We start from the raw sequence: 22,030 nt of genomic DNA, 5'->3' as shown, positions 1-22,030 counted from the left end.
CAGCACCACATAAAAATAAATAAAATAAAGGTATTGTGTCAGTCTAGAAGTAAAAAATTAAAAACAACTACATGCTAGGATCTATACCATTATTTTTTTTTAGTGAACATTAAATCATCTTCTACATGTAGAAGTTAACAAATACCTTTAAAACACAGATGAAAACTAAATAATATATATTTTGCATGCCCTTTTGGAGATATTTAGTAGATTCTATTCAAATTGGAAATTAGTATAATTAAAACTGGAATTCATCATACAGTGCATAGATACTAAAAACATCTCTATAGTTCTTTCATAACTAAATTTCATCATAAGTCCCCACACCACTAGATTTTGGGGGAAAACAAAATCACCAATTAAAATTGTCACCAGACAGGGGTCATCTTTTCTCGGAAAACGTGAAGCAACTGTCTTCTTGGAAGGAGACCAGTATTTTTGTTTTGTTTTCAGGGTTTAAAAGTAAAATACTATGCTAACACTCATCTTCAAACATTCAAAATAGGATTTTTAAGTGAGATGATACCTTTCTATTCTTTGAAAGTGTAATCCCCATTTTAGCACAATAGGACTACAAGAGAGGTGACTATAGGAAGTGGGAGGGGAAAAGCCTTCCCTATTTTGTTCTCATTATCCTTGGAGGATGGTGGGAGGGGGAGGAGGAGGAAAGAAAGGGAAGGGGAGGGGAGAGGAAAGAAGGAAGAAGAGAGGGAGAGGAGATATAGGGAGAGAAGTTTGGGGGGAGGTCATGAAGGAGAAGGGAGGGAGTGGGTGGGGAAGGGGAAAGGAAAGGAAAAAGAAAAGGGATCCATTTCCCTTCTCAGTCCTTTATTTGGAGAGGGAAGTGAGATACTGAGTATGTGGGAAGGAGGAATCTTAATCCCCAGCACCTAATCCAGGCGTCTAGGAAGTGGGTGTGTATCAGTGAGTTGAAATGAAAGGAATGAAGAAGCATGCAAAGAAAGGCTGAAGAAAGAATATTTCTTTTGTTTCTCAGTGTTTCAATCCTGGTCACAAAAAGGTCCAGAAAATGAAATAACTTAACCCTTATGAAGGTGCCTTTAAATTCTTAAAATAAATTTTCCTTTCTGCTTAAACACTAAAATTTTCTATAATTCACAATCAAGAGTCCTAAATAAGATGATATAAAATGTAATTTAAAAATCCAGTCACACCAGTAAAATTTTCTCAATGCCTTGGATTTTGGTGTACTCTCTGATTTGACAATGCTAATTTAGTTCCTCGAAACAAAAAAGTATGTATTTCAAATATTCTACTCAGTGCTTTTATTTAATGAATATATAGAACTTGTAAGTACACACACAGTTTTAAAAATGCTTCCCCAGATCCTCGTATAAAACTTTCTCCAGGAAGAAATGTATTTTTAGACAGATGCAATTTTTGTAATTCTGCCTGCCTCTCCCCTTCATCTACTCACAGAACCCATTTCCGTGGGTAGTTATTCTACCTTCTCAACTCAGGTGGCTCTGCTTGGTTGTTTCCATCTCTTTTTCAGAGTTCCACATGTGACCAAACCCAGCTAATAAAGCACCGAATCTCTCTGGCCACAGTGATAGGTTCAAAGTTTAAGTAGGCACATTGAAATCTGTTTAGGACTTGTTTAAAGAGAACTCCTTTCTAGTTAGTTTCGGAAGAATATGTAAATTCAGAACTGTTGGGAGCTACTTTGCCTCAAGTTCTGATCATGGATACATTCCCAGTACTAATAAGAAATTCTGGAACATAGTAGGTTCTCAATAAATCTTGATTGAGCAGTTAGTTAATAATGAGGAGAGCAAAAAGGGGAACTGGAGAAACTGATTTCCAAGGAACCTGTAAATCTAGCAACAGGTGAAGCCAATTTTATTGCTAGATTTTTGCAAACATTATTACGTATGAGTTGGGCTTCCTTCACTTGTAAGCAACAATTAATAAAAAAAGGCATAAACCTATATATAAATTTACACTATATATTGGAAAGTTCAGTAAATCTTGTGATTGGTAAGGAAAACATAAATCAATATTATCTTGAGAAAAGATAAAAAACTCAATAGTAAGTAAACAGAAAAAATCAAATAGAAAAAATCATGATGTAATAAAGACTCTAGGCAGGGCTTTTCCCAGTTTGAGTAGAAAATTTAAAAAAAATCAAAGATAGATAAAATTCTAAGAAATGGAAAAATGGACAGTTATATCTTTATTAGAAATAGTACTATCCCAGGAATTAAACATGATTCAATATAGGAAATATGTGATTAAAATTCATTATATTACACCAATTAAAGATCTTGATCCTTCAAGCTCAAAAAAAATCACTTGACAAAACTCTACACATACCTGTAGTTTAAATTTTTAGAGCAGCAAGTTAGAAACAGAATTAGAATTTAACAAAGGATATCTACCAGAAACTCAGAGCACACATCATCCTTCATGAAAGAACATTTACAAGCATTTCCCCTGAAGTCAGTAACAAAACAAAAACTTCTGCTGTTTGTCAGTATTTGACATTTTGTGCCAGATCCAGCTAAAGCAATCCTGATTCTAAACAACTATATGAACTATGAATAATTGATAAAAAATAAAATCTCAGGGCTGGGGATGTGGTTCAAGCGGTATCGCGCTCGCCTGGCATGCATGCGGCCCGGGTTCGATCCTCAACACCACGTACAAAGATGTTGTGTCCACCAAAAACTAAAATAAAATATTAAAAAAATTCTCTCTCTCAAAAAAAAAAAAAAAAGACCTTAATTATATTCTTAAAAAAATAAATAAAATCTCAGCAATCATAGAATGGGATTCTCTTCGATTTTCTAAGTTAAGAATACATCCACAGACTCTTAAAAGAATTTGGCAGTGTCACAATAGAGCCATATAAAAATCAAAGTGCTTTTATAATAGCAATAACCATTTACAAAATATATTAGAAAAAGAGATTTCAATATAACAAAAATAAAAACCCCAGAAATAAATTTGTCAAAAAAATCTATATTTTAAAAATCTATGAAACCAAGAAATGCTTGCCCACAAGTAATTTGATTTAATGAAGAAAAACAGTGTGCTTAACTAAAAACACTCGTATTATGGTTTTCTATAAATCAATCCTACTAATATAATACAATCCAAATCAGAACTTCAAGAAAATACGCTCACCAGTAGCCAAAAAATTTTTGAAAAACATTAGGGCTCTACCCCACTAAATCTGAAACCATACCACAACTATCATCAAAGTAATACATTTATTAGAAATATAAAAGAACTCAATAAAAGATTTTAGTACATTTAATGAAGCAGAATTTCAAATCAGAGACAAAAGAATTAATTTTTCAATAAATTATTTTTGAAGACATTTGAATTAAGGCATGTCTATACCTTTACTTTAATCACACAAACCAATTACAGATAAAGATCTAGACATTTAACAACTCACACAGATGCACATTGCAGGAGAAAATACAACTGCAAAATGAACAAATATAAAAAAGATAAAAAATATGATTAATATCTTAGAATAAGACAAAATTGATCAATTTGGCTATATAAAAATATAAAATCTCTATTAAAAAAAGAAATGCTGGACTGGGGATGTGGCTCAAGCGGTAACGCGCTCACCCGGCATTCAAGGGACGCTGGGTTCGATCCTCAGCACCACATAAAAATAAAGATGTGTCCACCGAAAACTGAAAAATAAATATTAAATCTCTCTCCTATCTTTAAAAAAAAAAAAAAAAAGAAATGCTAAGTAAGGTTAAAGACAAGCAGTCAACTGGGAAAAAACATTGGAAACAGACATAGATCAATATCTAAGTTTTATAAAAACTTAACCAAATCCATGAGATAAAAAGACAAATCATTCAATAAAAAAATGAGAAGAAAAAGATTACTCACCAAAAAATATGGTCTAAAACAAACATGAAAAGATGCTCATCTGAATTAAAATAATTTTTTTCACTCATTAGGTTAATAAAAATTATAAAGATTTAAAGAGTTCCATGAGAAGGGGAAGTAGCTGCTCATTCTTAGCTGAGGGGAACTGTAAACATGATAGTCATTTTGGAAGCCAACTGGATGGAAGTATCTCTTTAAATTAAAAATGCTTATCCTCTGGCCCAGCAATTTGAATTCTAAGCAATTACTACAGAGAAATTATTACATGCACATAAAGACTCACATAAGATGATGTTCACTCCAGCTGTTTAGAATTAGAAGGGAGGACTACTTAAGTGTCCATTTTAGGCCAAACAGATTATGGGACATGATGCAAAATAAAGATCAGTTCAATGAGAATGTACTAAAATAAAAAACAAGTGGTAAAAGCAAGTTGCAGAATGATGTAAAGATCTTTATGTAAAAAACCAAAACTATACATTTTATTTCCTGTGGTTATATACAGAGATTGAAGATTTGTCAAAAAAGATGTGTCTGACATTTTTAAAAGTACAATACAGTCACTTATTAAGTTTAATTTAAAATTTAAAGATACAGCAATATACACAGACTGATTTTTAAAAAATATATACAAAATTATACTTTATATTCTTTTCCCCTCCCTCTTTGATGGTAAATGCATAGAAAAGCTTCTGGAAGATAACCTGCCAAACTAATGTGGGTAATACTACCTAAAGATATCTCCAATAAAAGTAACGTATTCAACTCAATACTCTTATTTGAAAATATAAAAAAATTCAGTTCATGATTTGTTAAAAAAATGTTTTCTGTTGATAGTTATTATCATTTGTTTTAGCTATTTACAATCTTTACAAGGTATACAACTGCATACTGTATTTTTGCCATATTTCTACAATAATTATGTTGAGAACAGGGGAAATCATATTCAAGAAAGTTTTAAAATTTTTTTAAATATATTTTTAGTTGTAGATAGATAATAACTTTATTTATTTTTAGTGTGATGCAGAGAATTGAACCCAGTGCTTCAGGCTAGGCAGGCAAGTGCTTTACCACTGAGCTATAGTCCCAGCACCTCAGGTCAGTTTTTAAAGGCAGAACTTAAATCATTATTAACATTTCAGTTAGTGGCTTTAACAAATTGATATATATTTTAAAAGATAACCAAAACTGAACACAAACTTACTTCCCTAGTTTACTAATTCTACATTATTAAATAAAAACACTTTAACATTAAATTCCTTCTTAGTCAATTCCTTTTAAGGACTGCTTTTTTGGGAGGAGATTAGTCTGTAATACAAACTCTACTATTTAACAAGAATGTTATTGGTGTCTAAATCTAACCAGCTGCATTTTAGGAATGACACTACTTTTGAGTGTACTAAATAAAAGCAGTTTTTTAGAACACTGTGCTTTTAATTTTAAGAACTGCTTATTTTTAACTTATGTATTGCTCAAGTACTGAAACATAAAAAGGAAAATGATGAGGAAAGAGAAAACTGCCAGATCTTCCAGGTTTTGCAATAGTTGAGACAGAAAAGAAGAGTCAGTAGTTTCTTCCCAAATAAAGCAAGTCATCCGTAAAGAAGGAAAATCTCTTTTAAGGACAACCTTCAATAGAAATTGGAATTCCCCTTTCCTATTATGGGTATCCATTCAATCTTTTTCTATAACAATTTGCCTTGGGCAAGTACCCATCATACTTCTGAATCAAGAATAAGTTCCTTCATGATTGACAGTGGAAAAAGCACTGGGCCTGTATTAGAAATTCAGATTCATCACTGAGATCCCAGCGACCTTATACTGATTCTTCTTCAACCACATATGAAGGCAGTACTAGATGATGTCCAAAATGCCTTCCAGCAATAAGAGCCATGATTTCATCAAAAACTATCAAGGAAAGAAACACTCCTTTTTTCTTCATAAGGGCATTTTTATAACTATATTACAGATCCCTTACAACTGACATCTTTAACTTAATTCAGTACTTCACACTAAATATGTAGTATCTCTTATATGTAACATATTAAAAAACGCATGCTGATAACAACAATTCAAAAAGCCATAAAAGTACCTAAAATGAAGGAACTCAAAGTAAGTTATCTGATTCTTAAGGCTTTCCAAACAAAAGTAGGGGAAATTTTATTTCAAGAAAGTATTTAGCATTTAAAGTATTGAATTATTTACTATTTACTATTCATGTAGTGCTGCACTTTTTTCACACTGAACCCATCTAATAAAAATTTTTGCTTTCTTTAATCACTTAAGGTTTTTTTTTTATAACAAAGCACTTTTGATATAATTTAAAACACACATGCTTTGATTGAAGAGTGATTGTAAATGAATCCAGCTTTCTTCCACTTGTGATGACAACTTTGTCATTTCTTCTAGGAGTACTGGTTCTGTAGGAAGCATTTTAAGGTGTAACTGAAAAGAAAAATGATAGATATTTTATTTAAGAAAATTAAAATTTTACCTGATTTGGATTTTTTTTTCCTTACCAAGGAGCCCAAGGAAATACTATCTAATTTTTTCCTTTAAATGCTGGTTTATTATTCTCTCTGATTTCCCACTTGTTCATATTTTTTTCTAAATCATGACTTCCTTGATGGACTGTCACTCCCTCAGCAGAACTGAAGTGGTCATCGTTGTTCAAACAAAAGTCTTGAACCAAAGTCCTATTTCTAACACTAACTCTAACTAAACTTGGTAAATGTGGAAAAATATACAAATATAATCTGTGGCACTTCTATTGTTCAACCCTGTATGTTACTGTCTAGCTTTTTAATAATTTTAAAATAATTAGATCAAGTGAAAATAAGTTTTAGATAATTAATGAGACAGATAAAAAATCATGTATTACTAAAAATGAGCATCATCTATCCTTCAATGCATTAGACTATTAAAGAAGACCTTCAAAACACAAGCTCTCTATTCTCTCTATTCTGTTAATCATAAAAGCAACTGTTGTGTCAAATCACTTGAAACTCCTTCAACTATAATAGAGGTGAATATTTTTATTTCAGCAGTAGAAAAAACAAATATAAAATCTGACTTTTTCTTTATGATCAAGAAAAACATAAAATATAACTACTTAGAAAAAGTTAATGGTTTAGTATATTGGATCAAATGATGACATAGGAAAATTAAAAGGTACAGTCAAAATTGTAATAAAATTATAATAAAAAGTAAAGATTACCAAACTGTGTGGTCCAACTACTTCAGTGCAGTAGTCCCTAGCCACATGTGACTATTTAAACTCTAAAAAATTAAAAATTCAGTCTTCTAAGTCACACTGGTCATATTTTCTATATTCAACAACCACAGAAGGCAAATGGCTATCAGATAGGACAGTGTGAATGTAGAGCATTCCCAGCTTTGCAGAAAGTTCTACTAGATAATGCTGCTAAGGAAGGAAGGTGGAAAATATTAGACTTACTTTTAGAAACAATGCAAGGTATGCCTGGGCTAATTCAAAATCACGCTTTCTGTCCAACATCATCTCGATCATTTTCAAGAAACTCTGCATGACTTCTATAGATCCACCACAGTCAGGAGACAAGTTCCTTAGCTCTGTTTCAATTCCTGATGGGCCCATTTCTTTCAGAAGGCTGAGAGCGGCTTCATCTACATTAAATTTTAAAAGGAATCCCATTATTAACTACATTCACTAAGAAGCTACAGTTTTTCTTTCATACCCCACACAAGATATATTTAAATAGCATCAGAAATTTTGAGTGTTAATTTTTTTATGTTAAGCAGTAGAATAAACTTCCAATAAGTGAAAATCAGCAAAAATAACAAAATCAATACAGTAAAAATATTGAAAGCACTAAATTTTCTGAATTTATAGTAATTTAAACTTTCTTTCCTGCTCTTAAATAAAATCTAATGCTTCATGACACACACTTCAAGGTGCTCACAAATCAATTAGAACAAATTCTAACACATGAAGACTATCAAGGTACATAACAAACTATTAACAATAATTACCACTGGGTATAAGATAGAGATTTTTTTGCTTTCTCCATTTTATTATTATAAAATTGTAAAAGTGCATGATAACTAAGAAATAGTAACAATACAAAAATATATAAGAAGGGAAAGGCGCCAGGCCTTCTTCTGATCCTTCAAACCTACTTCATAATTGTTTCATGTGCACTCTACAAAAATATACTCAACAAACCATTTTATATGAGATTTGATACTGTAATGGCAATGATTGCTTTTAGCTTTTTGAAACACCACCGATGACAAAAGGCTATAAAAAATATTATTTTTATGTCACTCAGTATATTTTGAATAATAGTGTTTTTGTTGTTTGTCACCCCAAAACACAAGTCTTTCAAGGGCATCTTTTCACTTTTGCCCATATGGATTTCATAAAAACAAAAGCATTAGGATCATAAACCAACAGGATAGATCAAATGTTTCAGGAGACTACTTATGATCTTTACAATTGCTTACAGTTAATAGTTTCATTAGTATTAGCTATAGACTATCACCTTCAAATTTTAAATATATTAGCACATTTAACTCAATACATTATAAAATTTCTATAAGATAATATGGAAATATAAAACTACTTAAGACAAGTCTCTATTGTACTGAAAATGGCATTCCAAATCAAATATATAAATAAAAACAAAAAGCTTGAAAATTACCTACAACAAAATCGTTATATTTGATACACACCAAGATCCTCATTATAAAAGTTGTCAAAATTTATCCTTCTCCAAATTGAAGAAAAAAAAAAAACAGAAAATCTGTTTTTTTTTTTTAATTATTTTCTTTTAGTTGTCAGTGTACCTTTAAGCACTCCATCATTGAGCCACAACCTCAGTCCAGAAAATCTAATTTTTCATGAAGAAAGTATGTGGGGTTTTCCATGGATTTTTGCAATATCAATATCACCTGAGTTTAGTGTGACTCATTTAATATAATTTAAAAGGTAAATCAGTTCAGATTAGAATTAAAATTTCAATCCTTTTAGTTTTTACTATATCCTTTTAGCTACTTTCTTTTAGGAATTTAATATTTCCTTCAATTTTTTGTCACATAAAATAAGCTGCAGATACTTGTTAAAATATTTTATAGTTTAACTTACAGGTATTATTTACCAGTCCTTCTTCAAGTCTCAAGCAGAAATCTGACTTTTGAGCCAAGATCCCAAGATTTACAACTTTAGACTTAAACAAAAACAAACGCACATTATTCAAAGAACATAGGTATCACCAAAAATTAATGTTGATAATTACAAACTATCAATAATTTACAAAACTGAATCTTGATAAAGAATGATACAAAATATATGCAAACATATACTCCCCATATTTTAAAAAAATTTGTTCTAATTAGTTATACATGATAATGGAATGCACTTTGATACATCATCTACAGATGGAGTATAATTTCTCATTCTTCGGTCCTATAGTTATATATGTACAGAGGGTAATAATGTCTGATTCATACCACTAACATTTTTACCCCTATTCCCTCCCTACTTCCTTCACTCCCCTCTACCTAAAGTAACTCTATTCTTCCTTAGCCCCCCACCCTTTATTGTGAATTAGCATCTACATATCAGAGAAAACATTTGGCCTTTGGATTGGGAGGATCAGCTTATTTTGCTTAGCAGGATATTCTCCAGCTCCACACATTTACTGGCAAATGCCATAATTTCATTCTTCTTTAAGGGTGAGTAATATTCCCCTCCCCTCTCAAGGAGTGGGAAGCTGGGTCAAATGATGATTCCATTCCAAATTTCTGAAGAATCTCCATACCTCCTTCCTTAATGGTTGCACCAATTTGCATTCCCACCAGCAATGTATGAGTATACCTTTTCCCCCCACATCCTTGCCAACATTTACTGTTGTTTATATTCTTGCCACTCTGACTGGGATGAGATGAAGTCTCCCATATACTTATAATGTTTCAATTTGGTGTTTACCTGCTGGGGATCATTATTTTGTTGAGGTGTAGCATATCTGGGTACAAGGCCAGGGACCGTTGGAATAAAAAATGGTGCTGATTTGGGTACTCTGGGTGGTTCCTTTGGTTTATTCTTTTTCTGATTAAGAGAAAATGAAAAAAGACTAGTAAGTTGTTATCCTGCCAACAGATTCTAATATTTAATATTTGATTCCAAATCAATTTAAACACAAATATCAAAAAGTAAAAAAGATGAACTTTTTCAGATTAGAATGCTAAAATCCATTTGACCAATACCTCAGCTATTCTTTTTTTTTCATTTGTTCTTTTTAGTTATACATGACAATAGAATGTATTTTGACAAGTATCGTATGTACATGGAGTATAATTTCCCATTTTTGTGGTATATGATATGGAATTACATTGGTCACGTAACCACAGCTACTCTTAACCTGGGCTTTTCTAAATTATAGATACCTGTAGCAGTGTTCCTTGATATTAAATTATTAGAATAATTACTACATTTTGTTTTAGGTATCTGAATCAGTATTCCTAAAACTTTTTATCACAGCTCATGTCGTGCCTTACTACACACATAAGCTTAGTGATGGTGTATGTGTGTACACATACATAATTGAATCAAGTTTCACAAAACAATACTTGTACCATCAGAAGATAACTTGGAATTTTCTACTCTATTCTGTTTTTTTCAATTGCTTTTTCGACTTACAATTAGGGGCCATAAAAATACACTTCACTAACATATACCACAGATAATCACTTTTCATGTGAAATTTTAAATTCCTCAAGGACACAGAGCCTCAGTTTACTGTAACTGCTGTAGTCTCAGTACATTATCTAGTACCTATGTCATGTTAATTTATGTTTGTGACCCTAACACAAAAGCTCTAAAAAATTTTTTATAGTTAACAAAGTAGGTTATGGGATGACAGATGCTTAATTAAAAAGCTTAAAAAATTAGTGAAATTTTCTTGCCTCCAAACACGTATCAGTAGATACACAAATTATAGTAGCAATTTTTTCCCCTCTCATTTTAGAAGCTTAGAAAGTAATTTATTAGACTGAATTAAAAAAAATTCAACTTCCAATAGCTCTGTAGATTATAGATTATATTTAGGCCGCATCCAAACATCTACAGAGGACTATCAATGTTGATTACTTTGGGATAATCAGAATAGATAAAATGGCATTCAATTAAGTGGCATTACTTTTGCTATGTTAACTGCTCTCTTCCTAATGCCTTCAATGTAGGGGAAGTTAATTCTGCAAACAAGCAAACAAACAAAAGCCCTGCCTATGGAATGTGTGCTTGAAGCTCAATATTAAATGTATTATAACATTACCTTAATAACATCAAGATTAAGAAGGTTCTTCCACCGTGATTCAGGGAGAAGTGAGAGAGTCACCAATTGTTCATTCAACTGTTCTGGTGAATCATACTCTATCATTTCGTCACTTGGTTCTACATTTTCTTCTGTTATATCTATATCTTTAAAAAATACATATTTTTAAGGTAAAAGAAATTAATGTGAAATGAGAATTTTATCATAAAAACAAAATTCAATCATTCCAAATCCATTTATATTCTGTAACATGATCAGTTAATATAGCCTTGTAAACTCTTTTCATTTATTTCCTTTGCTTATCCCATTTCCTTATTTTCTCATATTAACTACAACTCACATCATAAGAACTAAAATGCTTTCAACTAGCATTTTATTTAGTATCGTATAGATACTATGTGTATTATATTTTTGCATAAATTTTAGTCATTTAAAATATTTCATATCACAGTTTAAAAACTTTGATTAAATGTATTGCGCTCTGCCTTCTATAGCAACAGCTCTTAAACTAGATTTAAAATAATATCAAAATTACTTTACTATTTTGTGGTTACCTTGGGTTTGACAAGTCCCAGGAAGCATCACTACTGAAGGAACATAATCTGTAGGAAGTGGCCGTAATGAGACAACTGAATACAGGGAAATATTAGACCTGAGAAATCAAAACAGAAATAATATTTTAAAAGTTATGTTTCTTCACAGAAATGTCAATATCTGCTAATAATCTTTACATCTTGAATTGGGCCACAGACTACAATCACCAACTAGTTAAGAAAAGACCTTAAAGATTAAAAATGCATTCATTCAGGTCAAAGATGCCATCACAAAAAAATACTGTATAAGAAATTAACAGAATCTCTATTTTTAAAGTAGTACAAAAACACATTTAAAAGAGATCAGAAGTAGATAATACTTTCATAAGGTAAAATAACCTCCATAATATTATTTTAATAAATATCAACTTCATTTAAGGAAATTATAAAAGGAAAGATGGACTCAGAGACGGAATATGCTGACCAAATTCTCGGTGCTGCTGAAAAGTCATAGATTTCCCTTTTCTAGAGTGATGCACTTAAGTGGCCATGTTTCTGCTACTTGACCTGGCAGGTGAGCCATAGATCTGTAACCAAGATATTGACATCTATCCCAAAGCAGGAACAGATTCTTCTACTCACATATTATGAATCTCAAATGAGAAGTAAAAAATTTAGATTCTCAGGTCCTGAATTAACATTAATTAATATCAGTTCTATATAAAGAAGTTCATTCTCCTATGGCAGGTATCATAGCTACTATTATCCTTTTATTTTAATGGTTGAAGCTTCATTGATTCTGGGAAATAATAATTTTGTTTATTAAGATGGCCAAAATCTATTTCCATTACATATCAAATTTACCTTTTTATCTTAAAAATGTAATAACATCATGTAACTAGAATTAGAAAAGGAATCAATTTTTTCCTCTTCCCCAAGAATAAGAGTTAAAAGAATTAGATATATGAACTCAAGACAAAGATTACACTTTTCTAGACCCAGGGGATCTAGAATAATCACAGCCTAAAGTTCAATCTTAGAATTTGAAGATCACCATAAATCATCTTTACAAGGTTAGTAGAGTCTTCCTACTAGGATCAATATTAGAAAGCATTATGCCTTATTTTATAGATAAAGTAGGTAATGTTCAGAAGGGATTAGTTAAAGTCATACAGCCATAATGGGAAACTAGAAAGAGGGTGAGGGCTTGGGTGGAAACTTTACTTTTCTAACCTTTTAAATTCCTTTTCTAACCTTTTAAATCCATTTACCTTTTCTGCAAAAAAAAAAAAAAAAAAAAAAAAAAAAAAAAAAAAAGCCAAATATGATCATATAATTTAGAATATGCACTTGAGGAAAGCTGTTAAAATTAACAAGCAAATGTTGAATCAGTCATAAAATTTACAGTGAGTTATCAGTGTATTGACATTTCCATGTATTAAGAAAAAAAAAACACAACTAAATGGCAACTTAATAACCATGATTCTGACAATATCACTATTATCCTTTTTCTTCTCCTACTCCTAAAACAGTACTGTATGAAAAAACTCACCATAAATAAATTCCAAGGTGGTCCACGTGGGAAGTGGCTAGAAAGTCTCCAGTAGGGGACATAGTAACATTGAGAGGAGCTGCGTCTAACAAAAAACAGTCTACAAGGCTGCAAGAAGAATTAAGATGTTAAAGTACTTAAGCTTTACTAAAAAAGATATAATGCACAAAAATTATTTGCTCAAAGAATAAGGAATGAGATTCAGAAAAAAAATGTAATTACCTACCACCAGAAAGTCATCACACATACAGTTCTGTTAACTAAGTTACTATGTGAAAATAATCTCTTAATGAGAAAGACTCAAAACTACTTATTAGACTAATTAACTTTAGGGAGAATACAGGAAAAAATGCTCTATTTTTCTAACACCAAATTTTGTTATATTGACTTAAGGGCAATTTTAAAGACATTACACATTAAAAATAAATCTATTATCAGTACTCTCCTGTATCTTTTTTTTTTTTTTTTTACTCCAGCGAACAATAAAAGGCTAAGGCAACAAAATGGCAGTAAATAATAAGAGAATAATGACAGAAAAACTTTTGAGCAATTCTACCTGTTTTCCAAATAGGTAGCAGTGCTATATATGAAAAAGTACGAACCTTCAGTCTTCAGAGATTAAACATAAAGCAGCTTATAGAAACTAGTCCTGCAGCTTTAAAGTGCTAAAGGGGTTTTAAAAGTTGAAAAGGAAAGGGGAGTGACCACACCCAGGTAGGAGACTCTTTTAGAAGAGGCTTCAGAGAGAACACAATGTTTGAGCTAAGCCTTAGGAATGGCCAGGATTTTAAAGAATGCTGATGGTAGAAAAAGCATTTCCTCACTGAGGGAAATGTGGAAGGCAACAAAAAAAAGTACTTGGGTATAGTGAGTGAGTAGTACAGTTGGGTGGAAGCATACAGAATCTTGAACATCAAACATCTGAATTTGTTTTTATATTATAGCTGATAGGAAGTCACTGACACTTTTGAGCACACAATGGTACAATCTTCACTTTCATAAGAATATTTGCTGTCAGAACTACAGAACAGGAATATCAGTGAATTATGGTAGCAATCATTTAACAAAAAAGATCTCAATAGAAGCAAAGAGAAAGACCTGCACTCATTCCCAACCTGCTAGGAAGACTCCTTAGGATGGTTATGAGCAGGAATACCTTTAGGAAGAGTATACTGGCTTTAAACACAGCTGTTTTAAAACCACTTTATTTACTAAACACAATACACTATCCACGGAAAGATAAAAATCAAATGACTAAAGTTCAGAATCTACATCAAAAAATACAAACTATAAGAACAACATAAAGCAGTTAACTTTGTTTTTGTTTTTTTTTTTTTTTTTTGTTAGTATTCTGGACTAATCCTTGCAGCCCCATAAGGCAGGTCCATCCTAAGAAAACTGAAGCCCAATAAGATTTCAAAACTTGACAGGATAAAAGAAAGAAATTAAGTCAGGATTTGCAACCAGTCTACATTCGCAACCACATTAACTTTAGTAAACTAACTATAGAAAATTAGGGTACATCAAACAATGGGATAACATACATACACACAAAGAAGGTATGTCTACACTGGTGATTCAGAAACACACTATGAAAGATTCAAATGTAAATAAAGGCTCTCCAGTGGAGATATTAAGTGACTTACATATGGTAAAATCTCTCAAGTTGCTGAAACTATTGTCATTTCTCAAGTATGGGGTACAGGGGAGAAACAATCTGTTTGATTTCTGCTCAAGGCCACTCTGAATGGCTTTTCTTGGAAATCAGGGAAGGTGGGGAAAGGAAATTTTTGCTAAACACTTGTATTACAAGCCAGAGACTGTTATTTATGTTAATTCTTTTAATCCAAACAACCGAGCAGAAGATATTATCTCAGTGTATGTAAATGAAAATTAAAATATAGCAGTTTCAGATCTTGTAATTTTTCCTTGTCTTTAACATTCTTGTTCAGCAAAAATTTAAGTATGTGAGGGGTGAAACTTCCTAACATGTTTAGAATCTATCTGTCTGCTAAGAAAAAAATTAATATTGAGCAAACATACTTTACTTGACACTATAACATTTTAGGGGGACAATTTCTTTGTGTAACTTCATTTTTATAGTTGTAGATTGCAGGTAGACTGATCTTCCATTATGTAAAATTCCCAACTGAGGTGGCAGCTTCTATATATGCACCATATTTTACACTGTCATTTTGTTCATAAAACCTAGGTGTGCAGGCTTTATCCCAGAGCTGAAACTACTGTATGGTCTCCTGAGAATCCCACAAAATGAAAAGTTGCAGGTATAATTATTTTCTGAAAAAACATTAATAACATTCCTATTCTGAGGAATCAGATTTTCAAGATCAGAGCCCTGCATATACAGATAACCTTAAGTAAGTTATTTCTGATTATTATTCTGGAAAAATTGATAGTGTCCACATAGTCTATCTCCAAAGTAATGGAATAACCTTCCACAGGAATCATTAAGGAGCAGCAGAGAGAGGTAATTTTGCCTCAGTGACAATTGCAAAACAATGTTTTATTCCAATTTTCTCATGCTTATACTCCTCAGAAAGTAAGGATGGGGGAGAAGTGAGAATAAATGCAAAATTTAATTATAAAAGTATTTAACTTTATGTATTTATCTTCCTCCAAAGAGTTCAACCTGAATTTCCAATAAATCAAAAACAAACAGAAATAAAAAGTGGTGGCATGTAGGTAGGTAAATGACAATGTAACTTCAGGGGTTAAAAAATATTAAATTTTGTTTAAGAGAATTTTAAAAACAAAAACAAATTTCAGTCCTTAAAATAATTTATGATAAACCATTCAATAACTACGCAATTTTAGATCACAATTCCAGTTGTGTGTACGTCTATGTTACTACCTCCAGAAGCTTACTTGATAGTTTCGCAAGATGGACTGCTTCACTTTTTAGGTTAAATAACAAATATAACCATTCTGTAAATATTTAGCATGCTATACAATTGATGAAATTGCTTATTATAGAGCCAGGAAGGGGACTGGGATTATGGCTCAGTGACAGAGCATTTGCCTCGAAAAATAAAGTTATTATGACCATGTATAACTAAAAAAAAATTTTTTTAATATAGGAAAGACCAAAGAGAGGGGAATCAAAGACACTCAATAGTTACCTAGGGTTGTATGATAAAAATATTAATTCTTGCTTTTTTAATTATTTGTCTTCCACAGCAAGAAAATCAATGCATCCTTAGAATATGAAACCACTGAGCAACTATTGGCTAAACTAATTCTCCTCTGCTTTTTTGCTCTGCCATTTACAAACTAAATTGCTACTCACCAATCACTTAATTTCTTCCTGAACCTTCATTCTCCCACTTGTACAGAAGAAAACAGTATAACAATAATAATATCCGTGTTTATTAGAATATGAGAAAATAAAGGCATTTAATGTGCATAGCAGCATGACAAATTTTAGTTTAGTTGCAGTTAAGCAGCATTAGTTGTTTGATATTGTTTGTCAACATGTTTCATTACTGCACTTCAAATTTTTACCGAAGAACTACTTATTATTCTTTAGTAAAAATGTACATATATGCAATAACAGTAGATTTTATTATATTTTCTTTGAACAACCCTAAGTGGCTCATTTCTTGTTCTTGTGCTGTACTTAGTTGTATTCATGCCTCTGTATTAATCTAAAATGGCTTGTGTTCACCTAAAAATAAGAGTTGTAAATCTATCAAGCTTAAATCTTTTTTAAAAAAATATTTATTTATTTTTGCATTACAATTCATAATACACCATTATATCATAATTTATCATATCTCTGATTATATATAAGGTGTGTTGACACCAAATTCACATCTTCATACATGTATATTGTATAGTGATGAAGGTCTCCTTTCACCATCCTCTTCTCCCTCCCTTTCCCTTCCACCCTTATTCCCTATCTAGAGGTAATTTTTCAAGCTTAAATCTTTTCAACTCCTTTCTGTAATAATAATTCAGCAGAAAGGTTAATGCTGAGTCAAAGTTTGGAGGCTTTGAATGCTACTTTCAGATCCTAATTCTTTCATTCCAAAGATAAACTTGCCACTTAAAAAACATTTTGCCAATTTAGTCTTACTGAACATTAACCTATTTCTCTCACCTAATGTGAACCAACATTATTAAAAAGGAAAATAGTAAGCACATTATGTCAACTCTATTATTTGTACAACTTTCTAACTTTAATTCAAATTATATATTGTTCATTTTAGATAATAATAAAAGGCCAAGAAGCATCATACTACCAATATTTCTATTAGTGTCTTCAAAAACAAGGTTTTTACAGCTAGGTGTGGTGGTACATACCTGTTATTTCAGTATGTTGAGAGGCTAAGGCAGGAGGATGGCAAATTTAAAATCAGCCTCAGCAACTCAGTGACACTCAGTCTCAAAATAAAGAATCAAAAGGGTTGGGTATACAGCTCAGTGGTAGAAGTGGTAGAGGGCTTGACTAGAATGTGAAAGTCCTGGATTCAATCCCAGGGACCAATAAAAAGTAAGTTTTAAATTTAGGAAATACCTACTTTTGCTGAAGCAGAAATCAGATTATGCTTTACTCTATTTTAAGTAAAAGAGGTTCACACCTGTGGACAAAAGTCCCTAGTCATTAGAGTTTGACCCACTAGTGACACTTTAGCTGTGCTTATTCTAAATATAGTGTATATGCTGAATAGGTAGGTATGCTTCATGCCTACAAAAAAAACTTAAAGGGAAGTGAGAACATCACGGTTTTTCCCTTTTAAAGGTCAAACTACTTTCACATATGAAGTTATCTAGTTCCTGAGAAAATGTTGGATTTGTTTTAAGTTTCACTCCATGAAACAGATTTCTGATACTGCTATGCTTTGAGAAGATATAGCATAAAGAGGAAAGCTAGGGATTTGACCTTTTAATTAAATTCAATATGAAAAAAAATCAAAAATCAAAAAACGAAAACACACCCAGAAAGTTTGCAGTCCTAAAGTCTGAGCTCTATTTTGGGGTATTAAGAAGAATAAATGTGCTGTCTTAAGATTCATACAACTCATTTCTATAGATTTACGTTGCAGAAGAACATTTTAGGAGAGATGTGTATTTTTTTCAATAATTTTTCATGATGCTTCAACTTCCTACTGTTTTAAGATTCAAAATACTCCAAGAATAAAATATAGTTATGCTAGAAAAATACCCAAATACATTCATGTTAAAAGAACCCACATGATCCATTAACTACAGGTAATAGTCACAAGTTAAGACAATGACCAAGGAATCATCTGAAGAATTTAAAAGCAAACTCACCAACCAGATGGAAGGTCCCAAGTCCTAACAGAGCAATCCATTGCAGCACTTATTAACCAACGACCATCAGGACTGAAAGCCTTGAAATAAAACAAACAAAAATAATATTTTATATATATATAAATATATATTTGTATGCATGGGTATATGAATATGTATTTAACTCCTTGAAAAATACAAGACTTGAAAAAATTCAGGTTTCATGAAAAAATAAATAAGTAAAATTCAGGCTGCCTTATTTTACAAAAAAGAAAATAATACTTCTATATAAATTGATCTGAAATTTATAAGGATTAAGTTTTCAAATTAACTATAAAAAGTTTAAAAGATTAAGAGCATCAGCCCAATTTTCATACCACAATCTTCTACTTGTTTATAGATAATTAACAAATTCTGAAGATAAATCATATTAAAAATGTTATTGGTAGAATGTTCAATAAGAAGTATTTTGCTACTCTAATTTCAGTTACAAAGTATTTCTGAAAGCAACAAAAACTCTTATTTCCTTGAAGAGTCTATATATTAGGCTGTCTGGCTAAGAATCCGTAAAAGTAAAGAATAAAAATTCTCTTAAAATATTACTAAAGTCCTTCTGCTTTTATCTGCAGCTCTACTAAAAACTCACTTTTTCTCCCTTCATGATGCTTTATTTCTAAAATATAATTCAAAACTACAATTGGAAAGATTTTTAAAATAAATTTAAATAATGGACTATTTATGCCACCTTAAAGAAGTTATCTTTTCCAGCTATAAAAATAATAAATAATAACCATTCCCGCCTGCAATACGGAAGTTCTGAGTTTTAGATCAGATGTGAAGGACCCCAAAGGAAAAAAAGTTTAACATTTATAATGGTAGTACATAATTCATCAAGGAGTCTAAACACAGCAAAGGGATTATGATCATTAATATTAGCAAATGATACTGAAATAAGCTGAATGCTAATTTTGTTCATCAGACTGCAGCAATATCATGGAAACTCAAACCTCAGGGTATAAATAGCTCAATTTATAGAGAGATGGTGCAGATAGTAGATCATAGTAAAAAATAACTCTCAGAAGGTCATATTATAAATGCTCACAAATTTACATGATCAGGAATAACTTATTACTGAGAAGGAGAAATTCTAGACACATTAGGATAAAGTAAAATTTAAGAAAAAAAATAGGAAGAACAAGTTAATACCGACAGATGTTTTAAAAAATGTCATTTCATCATAATTACACCACTTCCACCCTTGTTTCTATAGATGCTATCAAAACAAATTCTGTTGATGAGTAATTTTGCCAATCTCCTAGTTGCAGAACATATTTTTTTCTTAACCATTTCTTTCTTTTAATATTAAGGAAAGGAGTAAGCATTGTAATTCTGATTTTTGATGTTAGACTCATAAGTAAATGAAGCTGATGGGTTTGTCACTCAGTAGTTAGGATTTTATTTTAATTTTTTCTCTTTTCAAGTAAATTACTCCATTTGCAACTGATTCCAAATAACAACATATACTTAACATAGTCCTCAATGACAAGTTTATTTTAAGGTTTATCTTTTAATTGAAACATGCTTTTAAAAGTAGTTTAGTTCTTACGATATCAAACATCCCACTAAAGAATATAATGGCAAACTTAACTACATTTTTATTACTTAGACTCTTCATATAAACTCTAGAAATTATAATAAACTACAATAAAACAGATATACAAGGCTACTATTAACTTATTGTGTAAAAAGAAAAACAGAAATACATTCTCTAAGCCTACTTTTATATTAAGTCAAACATGATACGTATCAATGAAGCATTCATTTTCCAAAATAAAATGTCTTACACAGATTTAAAGAGAAAAGGATAAATTACTCTGATAGCATCAATTTCCTGAAAAATTTTAATTCTTTCAATTGTAAGTTTTCCTTTAAAATCTCCTTGAAAACTCACCAGCAAATTATCTATTTATAAAATCTCTTAATATGATAAGCTTAAGGCTATTAAAATATATCAGATTTAATTTTGTGAACATTTTTAACCTGGAGTTAAAAAAGAAAAAAAAAAGAAAGAAAGAAAGAAAAAGTTGTTTAAACAGCTAAGGTTTGTTTTACCATGTCATTTATTTGGCCTTGGTGTCCGGAAAACATTCTCATAATCTTCCTAGTTTCTATGTCCAGAACACTAATGGAGAAGTCATCCAAGGCAAGTCCCAGAATGCCACTAGCAAGATAAATGCACCAGTTAAGCAAACAAAACTCTGGAATCTTGTATTAGTCAAATATGCCTTTGATTAAATTAAACCATATGTTGTTCTTTATTAAAACAGTCTGATTTTCCCCATATGACAAATCTGTACTTATGAACTTTTACCAAAAACATTAAAAAGCAAGTCCATTATCATTAAAAGGAAATGTTTACCTGTCCCTATGTAGCAGCATCATATTTGGAGATGAATCAAGGCTCATAGAATGGATTAAGTTTTTGTTTTTAAAGTTCCAAAATTTGAGTAATCCTTCACTACCAGCTGTAACTGTCAACTGATTTAATCCATCCACTGCAACACCTCTAATAGATCCCTTATGAGCTTTTAAGTAGACAAGAAAAAAAGAAATCAGAATTGGTAGTGTCTACTGGAACAATACAAATAATTCTTTCCAAATATCTAGATTTCCACTACTTATATTCTTGAAAAATCTTGAAATTAATCTGCCAAATGAAGTTGGGATAACTCATCAAAAACTTACTTACAAGAAAAAAAAAAAAAAAGAAAGAAAATTCAATACCTTGATCCTTGCCAAAACTTCCCCGATGTATCCCGGACTGCATATTATACACATCTACGCTTCCTGATGAAAGACCAATCACGGCAAAGTTTCCACAAGAAGTAATATCTACTGCCTTTACAGGGGAAAAAAACAAAAGCAAATAACAAAGAAAATAATATTTTAGGGCTGGGGTTGTGGCTCAGAGGTAGAGTGCTCGCCTCGCACGTGAGAGGCCGTGGGTTCGATCCTCAGTACCACATAAATAAATAAAATAGAGATATTGTGTTCAATTACAACTAAAAAATATTTAAAAAAAAAGAAAATAATATTGTATTGTGCTTCATAGCTTCCAAAGCCAAATCTACCAATAATTTTATTTTTTAAAAAAACATGAAAAGCGAATTGATTTATTACTTTTCTTACACATAAAAGTGACAAATGCCACTATGCAAGTGAAGACATATTTCTATAGCATGACATAAAATGTTTCCTGCACATAAATTTTTCTAAACAATTAAAGCCTACTACTTAAATTAAAATAAAGTTCCCTTTAGCTACTCCACTGATTTCCTTTGATTGAAGGAGTATAGCAGGAAAAGTGAGGAATTCCTTTGAGTGAAGGAGTATGGCAGGAAAAGTGAGGAACTATGGAGTGAAATTAACCAAATAATGCTATGTACATATATGAATATTTCACAGTGAATTCC

At 31.3% G+C, this 22,030-nt stretch overlaps 1 protein-coding gene across 1 annotated transcript in view; it reads right to left on the bottom strand.

Annotated features, from left to right (window-relative positions):
• Positions 1–3,925: 3,925 nt before the first annotated feature.
• Wdr36 (WD repeat domain 36) overlaps positions 3,926–22,030 on the bottom strand; it is a 33,221-nt gene continuing 15,116 nt past the window's right edge. The window contains exons 13-23 of the mRNA XM_026391310.2: positions 21,342–21,456; positions 20,977–21,142; positions 20,670–20,778; positions 18,579–18,658; positions 13,284–13,391; positions 11,753–11,850; positions 11,199–11,344; positions 9,854–9,973; positions 9,011–9,092; positions 7,343–7,530; positions 3,926–6,330 (exon numbers count right to left, since the gene is read on the bottom strand). Coding sequence (XP_026247095.2) covers positions 6,181–6,330; positions 7,343–7,530; positions 9,011–9,092; positions 9,854–9,973; positions 11,199–11,344; positions 11,753–11,850; positions 13,284–13,391; positions 18,579–18,658; positions 20,670–20,778; positions 20,977–21,142; positions 21,342–21,456 — 1,362 coding nt within the window. The 3' untranslated portion in view covers positions 3,926–6,180. The remainder of the gene's footprint in view (positions 6,331–7,342; positions 7,531–9,010; positions 9,093–9,853; positions 9,974–11,198; positions 11,345–11,752; positions 11,851–13,283; positions 13,392–18,578; positions 18,659–20,669; positions 20,779–20,976; positions 21,143–21,341; positions 21,457–22,030) is intronic.

The sequence above is a fragment of the Urocitellus parryii genome, chromosome 1 (assembly GCF_045843805.1).
Source record: "Urocitellus parryii isolate mUroPar1 chromosome 1, mUroPar1.hap1, whole genome shotgun sequence".
Taxonomy (NCBI): Eukaryota; Metazoa; Chordata; class Mammalia; order Rodentia; family Sciuridae; genus Urocitellus; species Urocitellus parryii.
This window is presented reverse-complemented; position numbering and strand designations above follow the sequence as displayed.